The 20205-nt window shown below is 38.5% G+C and overlaps 1 protein-coding gene across 1 annotated transcript; it reads left to right on the top strand.

Annotated features, from left to right (window-relative positions):
- The first annotated feature begins 4054 nt into the window (after positions 1-4054).
- On the top strand, positions 4055-19968 carry LOC132791716 (protein Optix). The gene is made up of 4 exons (XM_060800748.1): positions 4055-5061; positions 7395-7513; positions 8358-8607; positions 18593-19968. The coding sequence occupies exons 1-4, from the start codon at positions 4769-4771 to the stop codon at positions 19392-19394; spliced, it is 1464 nt and encodes a 487-aa protein (XP_060656731.1). The 5' UTR covers positions 4055-4768; the 3' UTR covers positions 19395-19968.
- The last annotated feature ends 237 nt before the right edge of the window (positions 19969-20205 follow it).

The raw sequence follows: 20205 nt of genomic DNA, 5'->3' as shown, positions 1-20205 counted from the left end.
TTTATTATTATTTACTTGAAACTAATTGAAAGAAATAAGTTTATGTCCATATAAGTTTATATCCGTCCATATAGTTTAAATAATTGTTTATAGTTGATAAAGTTACATAAAATATTTATTAATTTTGTTTTAAGTATGTCACATTTAGATCTAAGTTGCTTACTATCAAGATTTTCTATATTGAGAAAATACTGATTGAATTAATAATTTGTAAACTTGGCATCAACAGACTTCAATCCCAAGCAGTCCCAATTTTTCTCTCTGTGTAGCCTCTAGAGTCTTTCTCACTTTCCCTATGTGGCATATGTAAAGGTCCTTGCCACATGGTGTGCCCTGCAAAATGTGCTTTCTAGCCGCGGGCCAAATGTGAGAAAAGCAACCAAATTTATTCTTTCAGTTTATTAAAACGGTTCGCTAGCTCACTGACTGGCTGGATGGCTTGCTGGCTGGCTGCTTTTTGTAGCTTTTGGCCCTTTTTGCGGTTTGGCTTTTAAAGCTCAACGAAGCGCGCTTGAAAACACTAATTGCCTTTTAATTGTTTTTGCAAAATGGAATTTCACACACAGCATAACGGATTTTCGGCATTCCCAAACTCGCACTCACATTTGGCCTAATTACATTTCGGCCTTTTGTTTGCCCCGTTGCCCACTTTTTGTGGAGTGGGCGTGGCTGGCTGTTTGCGATGGGCACGCGAGCGCACATTTTGTCATTTAATGGACCACTGGGCGCATGATTTCATTGAGCCACTGACACAATTTGACAGCATGTAAATGTATCTGTATCTCTATCGCTCACTGTATCTGTTAGCTGTATCTCTATCGGTTCAGCTGCAGTTGGATACTTTGATTAGCGCCCCCAGCGAATTAGCTACAATATCATTATCATCCCAAAGAACGGCAGATGATTACTGGTTCGTTAGGCAATTAGAATAAAATTGAAATTGCTTTTTGCTCTTCGCTTGACAAATGAATCAGATTTTTTTTTGTTTTGCCCCGAGGCAAATACACTTGAATTGGTTATGATATTGGGGATAGCTTCAGTCAATTTTTGCTTATTATTTCAGTTGGTGTTTTTAACTCTGCCTGAATTTTGTCATGGCGTTGGGAATATAAGTAACTCACTCGAAGTTCAACCCCTTTCTATTTTATCCCTTTACTACAAGTTGAACCATATTATGGTATGGAAGAATAATATAATTATTCAATATTTTGATAGATTTATAAGCCAATCTTAATTACTTACAAGTTTATTTTACTAAGGTTTTAAAACCACTAAATTAATTTCTTCGATATAAATTAAAATAAAAGAAATACATAAAAGCAATATCTTGAAAATAAATAAGCAAACATTTTGGTAAAATGTGTAAATCGTTTAATAAAATAATATAATTTCCATTCCATTCCATCTATTAGCAGCAATTTTGTATCGGAGGCGATATTATTCAGTATCTAAACTATAAAAATTTCAATGTCAATATTTTCACCTAAAACTGTTCATAGTAAATTTTTAAAAATAATGTGAGCCAATACCTAAAAATAGGAACAAATGGTGTATACCAGAAATGTCTCAAATATATGATATCTCGAAATATTCTCAATCACTGAGCTGGCAAAAAATAGCTGAACTCATAGAAATCTATCAACTGTCATTCGCTGCAAATGATGCATGATAGCAATTGAAGTATTTATTGGTGGCACAGTAAACACAGCGACGCATAATGGATGATGGATACCATAATGATGGATACAATGCTGCAGAGTGTGGTTAAAGGTTGTGAGAGCTTGAGCAATGCGTACGCTATCTAGGCGTGTATCTTTGAGGTACAAATTGTTGTTGTTCTGGGGAGACACAATCGCAATCAGTAGCTGTTTCTGCTTCTCTTTCTCTCCCTCGCTATCTCTGTCGCTCTCTCGTAATGCAATTATCCTAAATGCTCAACCAAACTACTCAAAAAGTCATCGTTCAGATTTAACAAGAGCCAAACCGAGTAGCGGCAACTGCCAGCTGCATCGACACCCGGTTTCAGATACAAAGCGTCGCGTCGGGGCGAGATACAAGATACAAGATACGGATACGGCAATGGCTCTGACGCTGTCGCTATATGGTTATTGAGGGCTTTGGCTATGGCGTCCAATACATATGTACAACAACAGCAATAGCAACACGGTGTGAAGCGTGATGCGTGAGGCAGGGGGTATGTGGCATGTGGCACGCCTCTGCATGGCGGCAATTTCGAAAACTCATTTACTTGTGGCATGTAAACAACTAATCTGTTAACACTCCGACAAAGCGCGAACATTACATCCTCCCCTCGTGCAACACGCTTCCCCTCTTCCTCTTACTATCCACCTCATCGCCGCCCGCTAAAAACTGACGTTGACTATGATGTAGCAGCAAACCGCGCTGTAAATATTTCCCTTCCTTGACGGCATAATCAAAAGTTGTTTTTTTCTCCATTTCTTTTTTCATTTGTTTTTTTTTCATTGGAATCTTTTACCAAATTGAAACCTGAATTTCTTGCATAGTGCTACTGCGTAATTTGTATTCTATTTCGCTCTCAGGCGGGAGCTTAGCTATAGTTAGGTCGACTTTTCCTGTGCTGCATCGGATTGAGTTGGCTAGACTAAGGTAGGGTTGGATTTCTCAGTGGTTCCGTTAGAGAAGGCGCAGTCACGACGCGAACTCAACCACATCATGTCAAACATTTTGCTACACTTCCACAATATGTTGCAGTTACCGTGGGCCAAAGGACAGTTGCAATTTAAATAAATTTAAGATCTACAAATTAATCCTTTCAAAGAAATCATAGTAAACAAATTTTGAAATTTTACTATTATTACTATTTTTATTATTACTATTTTTAATTTTGGTATTTTTATTGAAAACTTTATATCTTATTTATTATATATTATAATTATCATATAATATATAATAAACGTATTACATTTTTCCACAAAGTACAAAATATATTTCGAGATAAAAAATGTAGGAAAATTAAAATACTCGTAAAACGAATTTCGTTTAATAATTTAATAAGTTTAATGGTAACATTATCTTAGCGAAATTTTCTATTGCTATAAGTTAAATTTAAATTTATATATTTAATGTTAATAAATTTAATTTAAAATTAAATGTAATCCGAAAAGATATTTCTTTAATACTGACATTGTATATATATCAAATATATTTATATGTAGTAGACTAGATAATTATATAATTATTATATTCTACCCTCATCTTAAAATGCAAGTTTCACATAAAACTTCTGAGAATATTCAAAGTAATGGTATTTGTTTGTCATACTGCGTGGCAATCTCAAAGCCAAATAGATCGATTCCAATGCAAATAAAAGCAAATGCTATTGTCAAAACTAATTCCATGCGCTCGGACCACTGTGCACTGTGCTTTGCTTTGCTTTCTTTGTTGCTGTGCTGTTGCCATTGCTGCCGCTTTATTTGATTTCTTTATCAATATCAGCGAACTGTGCTGCCTGCTGCCTCTCACTCATCACCATCACCAACACCATCAGCCATGCTCCCCATGCCCTTCTCTTTCACCCAACACAACAATAGCAAAACGAACAACCCAGCAATTGCAACTGTATGCATGTATATCAACTGTATGTATATGCATGTGTGTGTTAGTGTGCAGGGCTTATATACATTACAGTTAAACGCAACCCGGGGCTGACTACCACCGCAGCCGCAATGCCGCCGTGCAAGCGAGACGGACATTGTGAGCAGCCAACTGCGCTGTGAGTGGCTGGCCGTTAGAGTGGGATGGCAACAGTGCGCAAGCAGTCAGGCCACTCAGCGCAGTGCGACTTTGCGAGCCCCAGGAACGCCTACCCAAAACAGCCTCTGCCACTGCCTCGGCGTCTCTGTCGCTGCCCTGACATGGTATGGTGGTGTTTCAGTATCCGTATCTGTTACTCACTATCTGTGTGTGTGCGTGTGAGTGTAACTCGTTTTTGTCGTTGTATTTGTGCATGTTGCTGGCAGCTGGCTTGGCAGCAGTAGCTACTACTTGGTGTGCTGGCTGCTGCCAGAGTATCTGTATCTGTGGCGCGTCATTGTTGTGCGTTGCCGTTGCCATCGTAACCAACGCGCCGTCGCCGTCGCAGTCGTCGTTGCCGTCGTTCTCGTTGCCGTTGTCGTACAACTCGCCTAGTAGGCAGCTCAGTTACAAGACCATTATTTGAGGTATTTTTTGTGCGCTCGCTTGTTCGTTTGGTTGGTTGGTTCGTTGGCTGGCTGGTTAGCTCCGCAACGCTCTCTGGCCATATCCATAACACGCCCCAGCTCGCGTCTCAGTGGCATAAACGGAATTCGGATTTGGATCACAAGCAGCAGCAACTGTAGCAGCAGCAGCAGCAGCAGCAGCGACAACAGTAGCAATAGCACCATCAGCAGTTGCACTCATTCGTCGTTTGTTGTCGTCGGGTATCGGAATCACCATCATCAACGACAATCGCCACACACAATTAAAAAGGATCCCCCGCAACAACAAAATACACAAACAAAAAAAACAACTTACGTCGCGAGTGTGATCGAGCGCAGAAAGCAATATGTTAATTATTTGAAATCAATATATCGATAGCATAAAACGATACAAAAAAATAATCAAGTGACTGTGAACTGTGACTGTGTGTGTGTGTGGTTTTGTTAAATTTTCTCATAGTACGTTTCGATCGTTAGTCGCTGCAAAATTGCTTCGTTTTGGTGGGGAATAGTATGCGAATTTGTTCACAGTGGATTCAACGCATAAAATGGCCGTTGGACCGACGGAGGGCAAACAACAGCCGCCCTCAGAGACCTTCTCGCCCACGACACACCATCAGATTATAGCACCCAGTCCGATATTGGCGGTGCCAACGCTGGCCTTCTCCGCCGCCCAGGTGGAGATCGTGTGCAAGACTCTCGAAGATTCCGGTGACATTGAGCGACTGGCCCGCTTCCTATGGAGTCTGCCGGTGGCATTGCCCAACATGCACGAGATCCTCAACTGTGAGGCAGTGCTTCGTGCCCGCGCTGTGGTTGCCTATCACGTCGGAAACTTCAGGTACGAGACACTCCAATGCAAGACTTTAGCCATTTAGATGCAGACAAAAGCACAATCACAGGCTCAAATAACATCAGCGTTGATTAACCTCAGGCACAAGGGTTTGCTTTTTTTTTCATTTTGGTTATTCGATAGTTTGCATATAGTGGAAGCTTTGTATGTGGCACAATGCGAGAGCTGCCTAAATTAATAAACAATGGCATTAATTTACTAATTAAAGAACAAACAATCAAAGCAGCAGACTTTGATTAATAAAACACCGAGCGAACAAAGGGGCAAAACTTCCTCTCTGGAATGTGTGTGTTTGGCTATAAATTCTCAAATTACAAACAAATAATAATATAATAAGCAAAGGCATTTGAATTTGCATTTCCATTTCCATTTTCATTTGGCCGGAAACAGTTCATTGAAGACGGTGCTTTCAATGTCTGGATGATATTTTTCGCTTTGTATTTAGCTTGATCGTTTAGTGCAATTAAGTGCCTGATTGACAAACTACTTTAACTGGTCATAGATAGCCGATGGAGCTCAAGATCAGGTTTATTAACAAGTGGACAAACATGTCGCCACTTCAGCCACACTTGATTGCCATCTCCATCTTGGCCAAGATACTCGCTATCATAAAACATATACTACGTAAATACATCGCTGCTGCACTCTCGCTTCTCATTATAGCTGAATCAAGTTTGACGTATTGTTTATGACAGCTGACAAACTGACACACTGCCTAACTGACAAACTGACAAACTTCACTAAAACGGGCTAAAAGCCCGTTGACTAATGGCCCCAGAGACATCTTTCTCAAGTGGTTAACAACAGTTTTAAACAAGTTAAGAAAACAACAAATAACAACACACTACGCAAATTGCTGAGAAATCTGCACTAATGATACTCGTACTCATATTTAAACAAACTATTTTAATTGACAATGCGCTTTTCGAATTGCATTGCACCACAAAACTGCAACTCAAGTTCGCATCGACTTCCATAAATATGATTTAAATTGCTTGCATAAACAAATCTGTAATAAATCGCTTGATTTGCATCATAAATTATGCAAATGTCGTTCATTGATTTTGCTTTGCGTTATATAGAATTGTTTTAGATTTCTTGTGGCCTTTCCATTTGCATAATTTATAAAAAAGAGTTATGTAGCAGAAAATATTTGTGAACAAATTTCCTTATGAGCTTTTTATTATACTCATTCAGTTTCTAATTGCAATGAAATTTCACATGAAAACGTCTTTATAAAAACATTTGAAGACCATTTTTTTTCATATGACATTTTTAGCTTTTCTAATTATTAAAATATAGGAATTAAGAAAAGATTAGAATTATCTGTTCTGGTTATTAAATCATTAGAATGTTATACTTCTATCGTTAATCATTCGAAATTTTAAGAATTTGCATAAAGGAGCATTAAAGTAGTCGGGAATATTTGCTATGATTTCATAAAGTTGAATTGCTAAAAAATATTAAAATTAAAATATCTTTTTATATCTTCAATGAACGGGAATAATTAAAAAGATTTAAAAGTTTAAGATATAAAGTATTATAAGAATTCATTGCACTGTACAGTAATCAAAGTCAAAAAGATATGTATTAATAAGCAAATAAATGAATTCAGTGTAGCTTAACAATCATGAATCTTATAACCAATTAAGAAGATCAGTGTGCAAATATGTTATCTTTAAAATGATATGCCCTCTACAAGTATCTCATTAATTAACTAGTTAACTCTAGTTTTTTGGCTATTAATTGGTCACTCCAAATTATGTATTCAAAAGCGAACACTCGAACGTTTTAAATAAAATAGCATATATACTATATACAAATAGACCCTCTACGCACCATATAAGCATATAATGGCAACGCATATATAGACGAAATCAGAGCTGTATGGCAAAGTGATTTGATTGCTTTGAGCTGGTAAATAAATGACTTCCAATTAAAACAATTTGACGTACTCAACTTGGCTGTCAGCAACAGTCGCAACAGCAGCAGCAACAGCGACTGTGACTGATGACAATCAATGCTTATGAAATTGTTTCAAAATACATATGGTTGAGTTAGGAGGCAATGGTCGAGGGGGAGGTGCTGGAGGAAGGAAGATGGAAGGAGGGGTACACGGAGTCGAACAATTCATTGCCAAACAGGAGCCAGAAGCACGGCAGGACATTATTTAGCAACTGAAATATAATAGAATATTAGGGTTGTTTTTCCCTGCATTTACTTTAGGGTTGTCCACGCGATTGACTTTAAGCACATATTGTATACAGTTATTTTTAATGCATTCCTTCCATTGGCTAACTGTAAGTTCTTCCGCATTTCAGGGATCTCTATGCAATAATAGAAAATCATAAATTTACTAAAGCATCCTATGGCAAACTACAGGCAATGTGGCTCGAGGCCCACTACATCGAAGCAGAGAAACTACGCGGACGATCACTGGGTAAGTTGAGGAATATACTATATCTCAAATATAAATTGTACCAAAAGTATTCAATTTGTAGCTCTTCATTTTCATTGCTATATTAAATATTTATTTGAATTCATAATGTATTTAATGATTTACATAAAACTGCGTTTTTTATATAACACATGTTTGAGAGTAGAAGTTTATAAAAGTACTTTGAAATTTCAATCTTCCAAAATTAGAGTAAATATTTATAGAAGATAAAAAATAAGTTCTTCATATATTTATCATCAAATAAGTTTTAAATTTGCATTCTTTAAAAAATAGTTCAAAATATAAATGTTGTTTAAATACATTTCAGTAAATTTAGTCCAAGATTAAAATTACTTAAAAAAAAGGCCTTTTTTGCGACCATCTCCTGTATTACTGTATTTATCAATATTAAATTTTCCATTATACAAAATTTTGTTAATATTATATTCACAATATTTTTTATTTATTGTCTACAACTTTTATTAAATTCTTTTTATGTACGGATCCATAATTTTTTTTGACTAAAATATCAGTACTTATTCAGTATTTAATTATTCATCTTATTTCATCCGTATTTTAAGAATCCCATTCATATTAAATCTGATGCTCATGCTCATCAGACTTTAGGTATTTTTATCTTCTTTGTAGGCAGCGTAATTTTTAATTTTTTAGTAATCTCTCTAATACAATATTTTTATTTGTATTCTTTACATATTTATGATTCATCATATAATTTATGCTTAAATATTTTCTAATTACTTTACTCTTTATCTAGAATTTCTTGCTGATTTTAGCTTTAATTTCGTTGTCCGCATCACTAATTATTTTTCCATCTCCCCATTTTCAGGGCCCGTTGACAAATATCGGGTACGCAAAAAGTTTCCGCTGCCGCCGACAATCTGGGATGGCGAACAGAAGACGCACTGTTTCAAGGAGCGGACGAGAAGTTTGCTGCGCGAATGGTACCTACAGGATCCCTATCCGAATCCAACCAAGAAACGTGAGCTGGCCAAGGCCACCGGCCTGAATCCAACGCAAGTGGGCAATTGGTTCAAGAATCGCCGGCAGCGTGATCGTGCCGCTGCTGCCAAGAATCGGTAAGTTAACTTTAAGCTCGGCAAACGCGCTTCACTGCATCATTAGTTGGCCATTAGACATGTGATCGCATGTGTGTAATCCGAGCTGTGGCTCTAGCTGTTTGCTGTTTGCTGTTGGGGGCATCTCAAAGAGCGGCGGTAAGCTGATATCTATTCTCAGCCAAGTGGAAGTGGAACTGGAAGCGGGGATCATGCACAGGAGTAGCTAGGGAATGGGCAACGGGAATCGGCAACGGGAGCTGTTTTGTAGTGTGTGCCCTGCTGTGGCGTTTGCGTGCCATTTCCATTTCATTGATCCGTGCCGAATCAACGACGACGACGACGGCGACGATGACGGCGGCATCCATCGAAGCGTTCTCGATTTCTGCGGTCGTCGCTTTTGGCCACATTAAAATGACCGCCGACGATGACGACAGCAGCAGCAGCAGCAGCAACAACAGCAGCAGCAGCTGTGGATTTACAACAACAACAATGTAAGCGCTGCCTCATGCCGCATGCCCCAAAGCAGTTGAAAGGTGTAACCGCTAAAAAAAAAACTTCGCTAGCGAGAGAGAGAAGTAGTTGTAAGAGGGGAAGTTCAAAAGCTGGGCAGCAGCAGCAAAAAAGACACAGCTAAAAACTCGACCAATTCGCGCGAAGTTGAAATGAAGAAGATGCTCGGTTCGGGGAGAGGAATGAAGAGCGGAGGGAAGAGAGCAGCGCGACGAAGTGGAGTCGCAGACCAGGGCCAAGTGAAAGATGGCAAGTTAAGTGGAATGACATGGCAGAAAGCCGTAAGCCCCGCGCAGATCTTCAAGTACGCTGCTCCTGCAGATGCGCAAATATTTCAAGTTGCTTCTACCTGCCGCTTGGTAGATTGGTAGACACCCCTCCTCCTTCCCCACCATTCTCCTGATCCCCTTCTACCCCCTTTCGATCAGCACTCCCCGATTGCTGAGTCGTCGTCGCATTTTGGCATTCTTTAGAAATCTTGCAGGCGAACGAACCGTGTTTATTAAGTTAGGAGCTTGCCACAAAATGAATGAATCTGCACAATAGCGCCAACAAGCAACAACAACAACGACAACAACAACAACGTGGAGAACAACAACAAAGACAACCACAATGGGGAGCACAATGGCAAGCGCCTTTTTGGGGAACGGGTCATTAGTTGAAATGATGGCGATTATTTCGCCTTGTAAAGCTTGTAAAGCAAAAGGCGGCATGCAACTTGAAGATGGAGATGCAGATAGAGATACAGATGCAACTGTGAACACAGATACAGAAAATTATATGCATATAGATGCAGATACAGGAGCATCTAAAGACAAAGTTATACATATTTTAATTATAATAAAGATACACAAGCATATATAGAAGAATCTTTAGATGTACCTACTATTAACGGTTCAAATGAACCTAAAATATAAATATTGAAAATTACGCATTTAAAATTACAATTTTAAAATACAGTTGAAGCTAAGGACACATTTGGAACAACATTTCGAATATACTAAGAATACACAAGCAGGTGTAATTAAATCTTCAGTTACTAATGCAGAAGCAGTTCTAGATGTATGTAGATATATTTATAGTATACTTTTAAATATACTAAAAATTCTTAAGAAGATATAGAAGAGTCTTTTGAATCAATAAACGATGCAGTTACATTCATCACATCTTTTAAATACACAAAAAATACACTTTAAAGCACTGAAAGAATCTAGAAATGCTGTTGCAAATAGAGAATCAAATAGAAGAGATAAATATATCATAGAAGAATCTTTAGATGCTGTAACCAATAATAAATCTAATAGCAGTTTTACATTGAGATATATTTACACTAACTTTTAAATATTCGAAAATTTCCCAAGCAGTTAGAAAAGAATTTTTCGATAGAGTTACACATAACGAATGCAGTTGCATCTATAGATTGAGATACATTCAGAATCTCAGTACTTATATTTAAGCCTAATGCTTAAGCTGCATTTAAAGTTACGGCGGCTGCCACAGAAGCAGATACATTTACACGTGGAGCATTACAACTCCATCTTCATGTTCATCTGCAGCTCCTTGAGCATTGACGCTGCAATCCTCGCAAGTGGGCAAAACAGTCGCCTCACTTCGACATCGAAAGTCGGCAGTCCTAGTCAGAGTTGAAGTTGGCGATGGCGATGGCGATGGAGTTGGAGTTTTGGGTCTGTCGTGTAGTCATCGTGCTATTAAGGCAGACAACAAGACAAGAAATTCGCCGGCAACTTGCTTGAGTTATGAGAGACACAGCAACAGCAACAGCAACAACAACAACATCCAAGAGTTGATATGCCAGAGACGGGCAGGCAGACAGACGGACGGACAGACAGGCTGCCAGTCAACGGCAATGACGAGGTGGCTTCAGCTTCAGCTTCAGTTTTGAGCTTCGACTTGAGCTGCGGCATCGACAGCGCCAGCAATAATAATGATGAGCGAGCTGAGAACTGTGAACTGAGACATTCTAACCAGGCAGCGAAAGAGGGGAGAAGAGAGGACATGCAACACAGTCTCAGACAGAGGCGAAGACTTCGACTCCGACTTCGAGTCGCTGACTGAATAACAGGCGCTGACTTTTCAAGCATCGCGGTGCTGAACAAAATTGTTAACATTTTTGCTACTGCACTTGAGCAGCGGGTAACCTCTTCTCTCCCTTTCCCTTTCTCTCTTTCTCGCTTCCTACTGCTTCCTTGGTTAGCTTTGGACTCTGCTCAAATCAATCAAAAGCGAAAACTAGACAGCAACTTTAGAAAGGCCTCAAAATTGAGTTGTTCACATTTAAAGCGGAAAATATTTAATGCCTACCACAATTTGTTATGCTCTGTTGCGATCTTATAAATCGACTGTATGAGAAAGATTTGGAGTGCCAAATATCGTAATGCCGAAAATATTGCCTGTAATGCGAGTATTTTAATCGATATGTGTTGCAATGTAGTGCTTGTGTTACAAATTCAAATCATTACATGATTTAATGCAAATGTGTTACTTGTTTTATTTGTATAATGTGAAATAGCATGATATTGAGTACAATTGAAATTATCTGTGATTAATTGGAGTTATTAATTTAAATTATAGTTCAAATTATTACTAAAATGTATTGCCAATTTAAAATAATGTTCAAAACAATCGAATTTAAGCTTGGTTGGATTTGAATTTCTCTTAAAATGGTGGCATAACTTAACCAAAACTATCAACTAATAAATAATCTGGCAACGCTGCAGCCAGTCTGTTAAGTTGGCTGCGCTTGCATGATAAGTTGTCAGCGTGAGTTTGTGTGTGTCTACGTAAAGTGTGAAAAGTTTGCATTCAAATGTCAAACACGATAACTTTTAATATTTCACATGCAAGCGGTTGTATTAAATGCTATACAGCGCACTAAAGTGCCTGTTAAATTTAGCATGTACATGAGAAATAGATTTTATAAGAAAAATAATAGAAATATGCAGAAACTAAAAAGCAATAATATACATATGAACGATGTGATATGATATGAAAGTTTATTTGAGATATTCTCTTAAACTACTATATAAATTCTAAAAGAAATAGGCAATACATTGAAGAGAAATTAAAAAAAAGAAAATAAATGAAACGCAATGAGGTATAAAAAATTAAGTAGAAATGGTGAAGAAATAAAGAATGAATTGAAAAGAAACAAACAAAATATGGAATTCAAACAAAATAAATATATAGAAAAAAAATATACAAAGAAGTATTATTAAAATGGAAAACAAATGTGTATGAAATAGACAATGCATAGCAAAGAAATGCACAAAATAAAGTAATAATGAATTCGAAAAGAAATTAAATAGAAAAAGAAAATACATTGCAAATAAATTTGAGAGAAATAGAAAATAAATAGTAACGAAAGCTTTACTTGGCAGCAGCTAATTCAATTTGCCAAATTATGGACTTGAGTTCATTCAATTATGAAGCACCACTTGATGGACTTGGGCTTGGAGATGGATGAGCAGCTAGAGCTGGCGATGAAGATGGAGAATGAGATTCGTGTAATTCAGAGATTCAACACAGATTATTTTATTGCGTGAATTACACAAATGAAATGCGAGTTTCGTGATAGCCACTAAAAATCTACCCACACATACAGTTCGAAGAGGGAGATGAAGAGATGCGAGGTAAACACACGCTCAAAAACAGAAGCCAAATTGGGAAGCACAGTGGGCGGGTGTCGATGAACACGCCACGAAATATGCGGGTGACAAAGGAAGGGGGGAGAGCCAGCAATTTGTCAAGAAATGAGGCAGCAGAAATGAAATGAAACACAACACAACAAAACGAAATGAAATGAAATGAAATCAGCGGCAATTGAAATGGGCCATGTGAAGGTAGAAGGGGAGATTTCCACAGTCTCGAGTCTGAATTGAGTGTTTGTAGAAGAGTGTAATAAAATTGAGGGACAACAGCAATAACAACAAACAAATAATAAACACACACAAATATGTTGTAAATGTCAATGATCAATCAAAATGGGAAACACGCAGAAATTAACTCAAACTTCTCGAACATAAGTTGAAGGACAACTGAAGCAAGAAACCCAAAAAAACTGCGTCGACTGAGAGACTGAACCTGTGAGAACTGTGGAGCTCAAGAGCGAGCCCAGAGAACGAACGATTTCCCAGCAAACAGCTCGAATTCTAATGAACCAAAGGCTGGGAAGGCAAAGGTTCAATCGCGTTGTCCGGACGTCAGGGAGTCGAGAGAGTCAGAAGCTGCAGCCATTGTCAATATCCAAATCGGAGTGCCCACTTGGCTGCGCGTTCGGACAGGCACACTCGAGGTCGATAAGTACCCATACCCATATACCAAGCAAGCTACAGCGCACATCCGAGACAGCAAAGTTCGACCTAGTCTTGGGGGCTGTCCGAGGCACTCGAAGATGTTTGCACAACACAACTACCGTTTCGGTGGCTTGTGAGAAAAATATACAAGCTACACAAGATACAAGATACAATACAGCAGAGATACAGATACGAAAACGTTGGAGTTGCCTCGCCCACTTCAGCAGCGTGTAGAAAGTGTATTAAAGAAATGAAATACAGAATGAACAACAAGTCTAAGAGTTCGGCACATCGATGAGGCTGAAGTTGGAGCTGAAGCTCTGATGATGATGATGATGCTGACAGCGAGCCAAGCACCGGATGTGGATATCGATGAGAGATTGGAAGTGTATTGACCATTGACAAGTGAAATGTCTAGCTAAGAGAAGGCAGATTGAAGAGAGAGAGAAAGACAGAGGTATACAGTCGAGTCGAGTCGGAAAGAGAGACAGACTGTGTGCAAACAAGGGACGCACTGCAATTGAGCAAATGATAACAATATTCAAATTGAACAAATTTAAATCCCGTTTGTCAACAGATCCTCAGACGGCAAAAGGCCATTTCTCAACAACGACAAAAAATAAACGTTGATTGCATTTAGTGCGCAAAGAAACCAACTCACCCCCTGTCTCTCTCTACCTCTCTGATGCCCCCTCCCTTGTAGCCCAACCACCCCGTGAAAGGCAAAGCAAAGGCGTTATTCGGTCCATTTAAGCGGAGCGAACCCCGGGGATTTGGCACTTCTCTGTTATGCTCTCTATCGAGCTCTGTTCTTGTCTAAATATTGACACAATTTATAACTTTCAATTTGAATGACACAATTATCGACGACGGCGAGGCATTCAAGTTAAAGCATTGAATTATACCCTGTAATCGATAGTGACTAAATAGTGAAAGATACGAAATACAAACCTGAAGAGAAAGACATTGAAAAAGGTGTTTCTAAAATCAGAGCCATATAGAAGAACTGCAAATTTACATACAGAAATAGATTACACCAAAAAATTGAGAAAATAGGATCTGGTGAATAAAATATAAAGAATAATTGACAAAGAGAAATACAAGCTATGAAGAGAGTAGAGTTAAATTATCTAAAATATTGAAAACATTTTCTTAATAATAGGAACCCAACAATGAAAAGATAAAGAGTAGAATGTTAGAGTATATCTCCCCTTCAAATTATTTAAAATGGAAAACAAGTTATGCAATTTATTTAACTCTATTATTAAAATATCTCTAAATTATTTTGTGACTCTTCTTATTTTTTGACAAGTTATTAACTATTTATTTATTGTTGATTATAGCTTGGAATTAAATTCAAGGGTACAAAGTGCAAAACCAAACCAACTGCAATAAGCTATTTATCCAAACAAATACAATTTCGCACACAATACAATCAAGTACATAAAGACAAAGCATTACAGCACTTATAGGGTATCTTTTAGTCATGCAATAGTATGTGATGCGCAGATCAAGAAAATTACCAAAGTAAATACAACTTACAATAAATTTGCAAATACAATTTTAGCTACTCAATAACGTATGCGTAGTATATTAAGATATTGATTATAAACGACAAGTTATGCATCGCTGCTTGATACTTCCAACTATATAGTGTATATCACAACTCCATATGGGGTATCAATGGAATATTCATTCGAAACTGTTTACTTTGCATTAGAAGTTCGTTTTCTATTAACATCGCAGCGACCCTTTTTGCTGGGCATCGATTTAAAGCCAGATTTGTTTCGAAAAGAGTTTTTTATAGTGTTGTTCTTGTTGTTGTTGATTCCTTTGAGTTTTTGGCCTATGATCAGATCATGTTACCTTGCAGCTGAATTAATTTCACAATCCAAAGATACACACACACACACAGATGCAGATATACACACAGATACAAATACATATACATGCATCTTCTGACATGAGCCGATTATAACATTTCAATGTCTCTCGGCTTCAGGTTACCAGCAGAGGCAAAGCAAGGGTTCGCTATCTGTCGCTCCCTCTCTCTCATTCACTCACACTCTCTCTCTCTCTCTCTCTTTCTCATTATATTCCTTTCTCGCTTAGTTTGTGTCCACACGGGTAATTACATACGTGTCATTTCGGCTTCAGCTTCGGCTTCATTTAGGTGCCATAGTATCCGATTGCCATCTGAATTGGAGTAACCCTTTTGGCTCCCCCCCCCCTCTACACTCTTTACCCCCCTTTAACTCCCTCTCCATCTGTGAGCTGTTTAGTCAATTGTTTGGAAAATATACGCTTGCATATCAGATTCAGCTGCAAACTTGGCTCAAGCCGAGCGTGCTGAAGACGGCCTTGACGTTGCTGACCCGTGCCACAAGCTGCGTCCAGCCGGGAGTCAGGCATTTTTTGTCGCCATTGAAGCGTACGCAGACATTTGCTACTGCCCGCAAAAGCCAGCTACAATTTCACAAACAACTCCGCCATTTTCACACAAATAAAGTTCAATTTGTTTCTTTTTTTACGTATAAAGATAAATTGAATACATTTTTTTATATATGTATATTTAGTGTAAAATCTGTACAAAGATTAAAAGTACTTTTATAACATATGGATGGAAATTTAAAGTATCAGAATTACTAGTAAACTCTTAATATTATGCTCTTGTTGAGTTCTCGAGTTTCCAAAGATTACTAACTAAACTAGGTCTAAATAGCAAGCAAGCACAAAGCTGTTATCGAGTATGCTCGACTTTGAGATTTCACCAGCAACTTTTAAGAAATTATTAAAATTTGGAGAGTAAAAATCAACAATTTATCTAATAACTTAGAGTATATACACCAAATAACATTCAATTTGCCTTCTTTATATTGTATTTTATGTCTGCTGCAAATTACAACATAAAGTTGCAGCTTCCATTTAAATCTGAAAACTTGTTTGTTATAAAAATGTTAGTTACATTCAGTAAACAAGTACATAATTGCATTGTAATATTAAGCTTACTGTGGTAAGGGTGCCAAAAGTGTACTCAATTTACCACCCTTGGATATCTGGCTGATCGGCAGATATATTATTTTTATTAAGATGTAACTGGAATTATTTGCGTTCTTCTTTTCTTAATCTCGAATTACAAATAAAGGAACAAAAAGCTTTACAGTTTATTCTTGGATCATAATGCATTTTTCTGGAGTTCTTTGGAATATTTAAATTTTTTAATTTTTTTAATTTTTTAATTTTTGAGGCAAAAGAAGATAGTCAACAAATTTTACATTTTTTAATTGACACTACCCAATGAAATTGTACTTGGAGTTGGAGTTGGACCCCAAAGATAAATGCTGGAGTTGCAGAGACAGTGAGAGAGACACTGTGGCGACTCCCAGCAGCGGGTAGCCAAAAGAAGCTGGTACGGGAGTGATCGGGGTCATGGGGAGTCAAGAGGCCAAGTGGTAATCCATCAAGTTGGCGCATTAGGCAACTAAACGATTCCATTTTCAAAAGGTAGCCGCAGATACATTTCCAGCAGTTGAGTTGTGGAGTTGTGACTGCTTCGACTCAACTCGACATCAATGTGAATGCTTCGGCTGCTGCTGCTGCTTCCCTCAACATCATTAATCACACAACACGAGCCGCAAAGGACAAGGGAATGTGCCGACTTCGAAGCTGGACTCCCGACTTCGACTTCGACTCCGACTCCCGAGTCTCTCGACATTATTAATGCTGATGGGTCAACAAATTGCGGCAAGTTGAGCGAATCCTAACCGATAATTATGACAGTGTAGCAAGGAGTCGTGTTGGGTTCTCCATCTCTCTATCTCTCGTGCTGATGTCTCTATTTGTTGTTGCCGCACAGTTGCTGCTCTAATCAAGTCATCTCTCTCCCGACTTCGCTGCCGCTCGCTGGGGGCACGCCTTTGTTTTGCCTTGCCACAGATAATTTGTCTTAAGCATGTGTGAAAGTTGTCTCAGATTTATGAACACAGCCCGTCAGCCCGTCATCCCGCCCGCCTGCCGAGCTCAAGCCCAGCGAACGACAAATGAGCCGTGCCCCTGACTGTAATGGGGCATGCAACCATCAACCAACAAGCACACATGCAACTCGCTAGGTGCAACGTACATGCAACACGCCTTCTTGCCACATTTACTAATTAAGCGTGCAACGCGCTCTGTTTTTTTTTTAGCTCCATTCGAAAGCATAACGAAATCCCTTTTTCCATATCTAAATTTCATTTAATAACTGGGAATATTGAAAGCATATATCTCTCACAATTTTGAGAGAATATTTGAACTTTTTGATTAATTGTCGATTAAACAAAAGCAAACATCGATTAACTACTTGATTTATATCGTTGTTGAGTCTATAAATCAATACGCACTAAGCGTGTCATTAATTCACTGCATTTAACAAAAGTTTAACAAGTTGAAATGTAAAAATCTAAGTAATTTACAATATTTAAACGTTTTTTAAAGATTTGCAGTTATTCATAGAAATATATTTGAAATATATTATAGTCATTTCTGATATAATTACAGATTACAGATTACAGACAGGTGGTAATCAATATCATAAAATTATGAGAATATTCTATGATAGCATTTGATATATATGAATGTATGCATTTTGGTTTGGTGTAAACATCAATTATTATTCTTAGCTCAAGTTTTAGTAAATTAAATGTAGAATGTTAAGAATAATGTGTAATATCTCAAATTTAGATTTGCATTTCAGAACGCATTTCCGAGATTAGGTATATTTATTCTCATTACTAGACAAGAATTTTGAATATATTTTATTTGAGTGGTTCAACGGCTTATGTATGCAATAGTATATATAGTACATACAGTACATATATGTATCTTCAGACAATCTCAGTTGTTAAACGCAATTGTTATTTTTGCTGGCAGCATTGATAAAGATATTTATAACTTAAGAATATATTTAAAATATTTAAGAATTCTAAGTTGATAAATCAAGTTCTTTAAGACGAATAATAAGACAACAAATTGGGCAATTTTGATAAAATGTACAACATAATCATTATAAATCTTTGTATGTTATATTGATTGTGTTCTGTGAAATACCTTTTAAAGTATCTATGATATATTATATATTCTATAGTATATAGATTCTGTTCATCTCGACTAATCCTAAACTATTCCCAATTCTCTCATTACAGCATCCAGCACAACCAGAACAACTCCGGCATGGGCTGTCGCAGCCGTCGGGCGGACGGAGCCGCATCGCCGACACCGTCGGACAGCTCGGACTCGGACATCTCGCTGGGAACGCACTCGCCGGTGCCGAGCAGCCTGCAGCTGCAGCACAGTCCGGGCAGCATGTCCAACGGCGCAAATGAGGAGAGTCTAAGTGTGGACGACGACAAGCCGCGTGATCTGAGCAGTTCGCTGCCCTCACCGACGCCACCGCAGTTGCCGTCGGCATACGGCGGAGTTGGAGCACCAGCCGGAGCAGGAGCTGGAGCTGGCGCATCGTCTGTACTCCCCGCTGGTTGTTTGCCGCCCTTCAAGCTGGATGCCGCGAGCAGTCTCTTCAATGCCGGCTGCTACCTGCAAAGCTTTAGCAACCTCAAGGAGATGTCGCAGCAGTTCCCCATCCAGCCGATAGTTATACGACCGCATCCCCAATTGCCGCAGCCATTGGCCTTGAATGGTGGCGCTGCCTCCGCCGCCGCCGCTGCTGCTGCGCATCTGCATCATCCGGCCTATGCGGCAGCCTACAGCGTTGAGTGTGGCGTCGTGGTGCCTCCACCGCTTCCGCCACCAAAGCTGCGCATCAATTCGCCCGAGAAACTCAACTCGACTGCGGTGGCTGCAGCGGTGGCAGCCGCAGTTGGCGCTGGACATCATGAGGGGAACTCAACGACATCCACTACAAGCTATCATCATAGTGGCCAGCTGCTGCATCGTCCCTTCTCCACGTCGCCGGAGCTGAAGCACAGTGCTCCAGAGATCACATGATATCAGCAGCGGGTCTGAGCCCAAGGCCTTGCCCCCAGGGTTTCTCACTCCCCCAGCCCACCCTCAGTCCCCTCCTACTCATCCCAATTCTCCTGCAGCACTTTATGCCCAGCTATACAAATTGTTTCAATTCCTAGCCTAAGTTAACTGTAGTTAAGCAAAAAAATAACCAGTTGGGAGTCCTTCGCCTCCCCGTCGCGCCACCAAGCAATAACTCCAACTTCGAGCTCCAATTCAAATCGACAACAACTGCAAATCCTATGGAGATATATTGACATATTGATAACATCGTCGCACACTTTTCAAAGATAGTTATTTAAGGTTATTAACAAACGCATATGCGAATCGAATTGGCAAACTCCATTTGAAATTGAAAATGAAATTGAAATTGACATTGACATTGAAACAGCAAAACTGAAATTGAAAACGCAATTTCAACGAGTTTCTCATTCAACTTGTGTGTACGTAATTGTAAATAGAGTTTAAGTATGCAAATCATAGAGCTTACGTATACATTTACTATAGAATGCAATAAAAACACACGAAATGAAAACAGTTAAGAATTTAAATCATTACCGAACATCCAACAACGTCTTTTTATTCCATTCGCAACTGGGGGAATTTCAGAAAACTAAGTGGTAAACCATTCAATGAAGAATTTGAAAGAATCTATTAAAAATATTTATGAATCAAATTAAATGACTTTGAAGAAATTCAAATTAAGTGGAAATAGTACGAAATTGTTCCTTGTATATAGCGAAATTTGTGCTAAGAATATTTGTATAAACAAATTTAATCACTTCGAAGCAAT

Source organism: Drosophila nasuta, chromosome 3, assembly GCF_023558535.2.
Source record: "Drosophila nasuta strain 15112-1781.00 chromosome 3, ASM2355853v1, whole genome shotgun sequence".
NCBI classification, from domain to species: domain Eukaryota; kingdom Metazoa; phylum Arthropoda; class Insecta; order Diptera; family Drosophilidae; genus Drosophila; species Drosophila nasuta.
The sequence above is the reverse complement of the archived record's forward strand: the minus strand, read 5'-3'. Positions and strand labels throughout refer to the sequence as shown.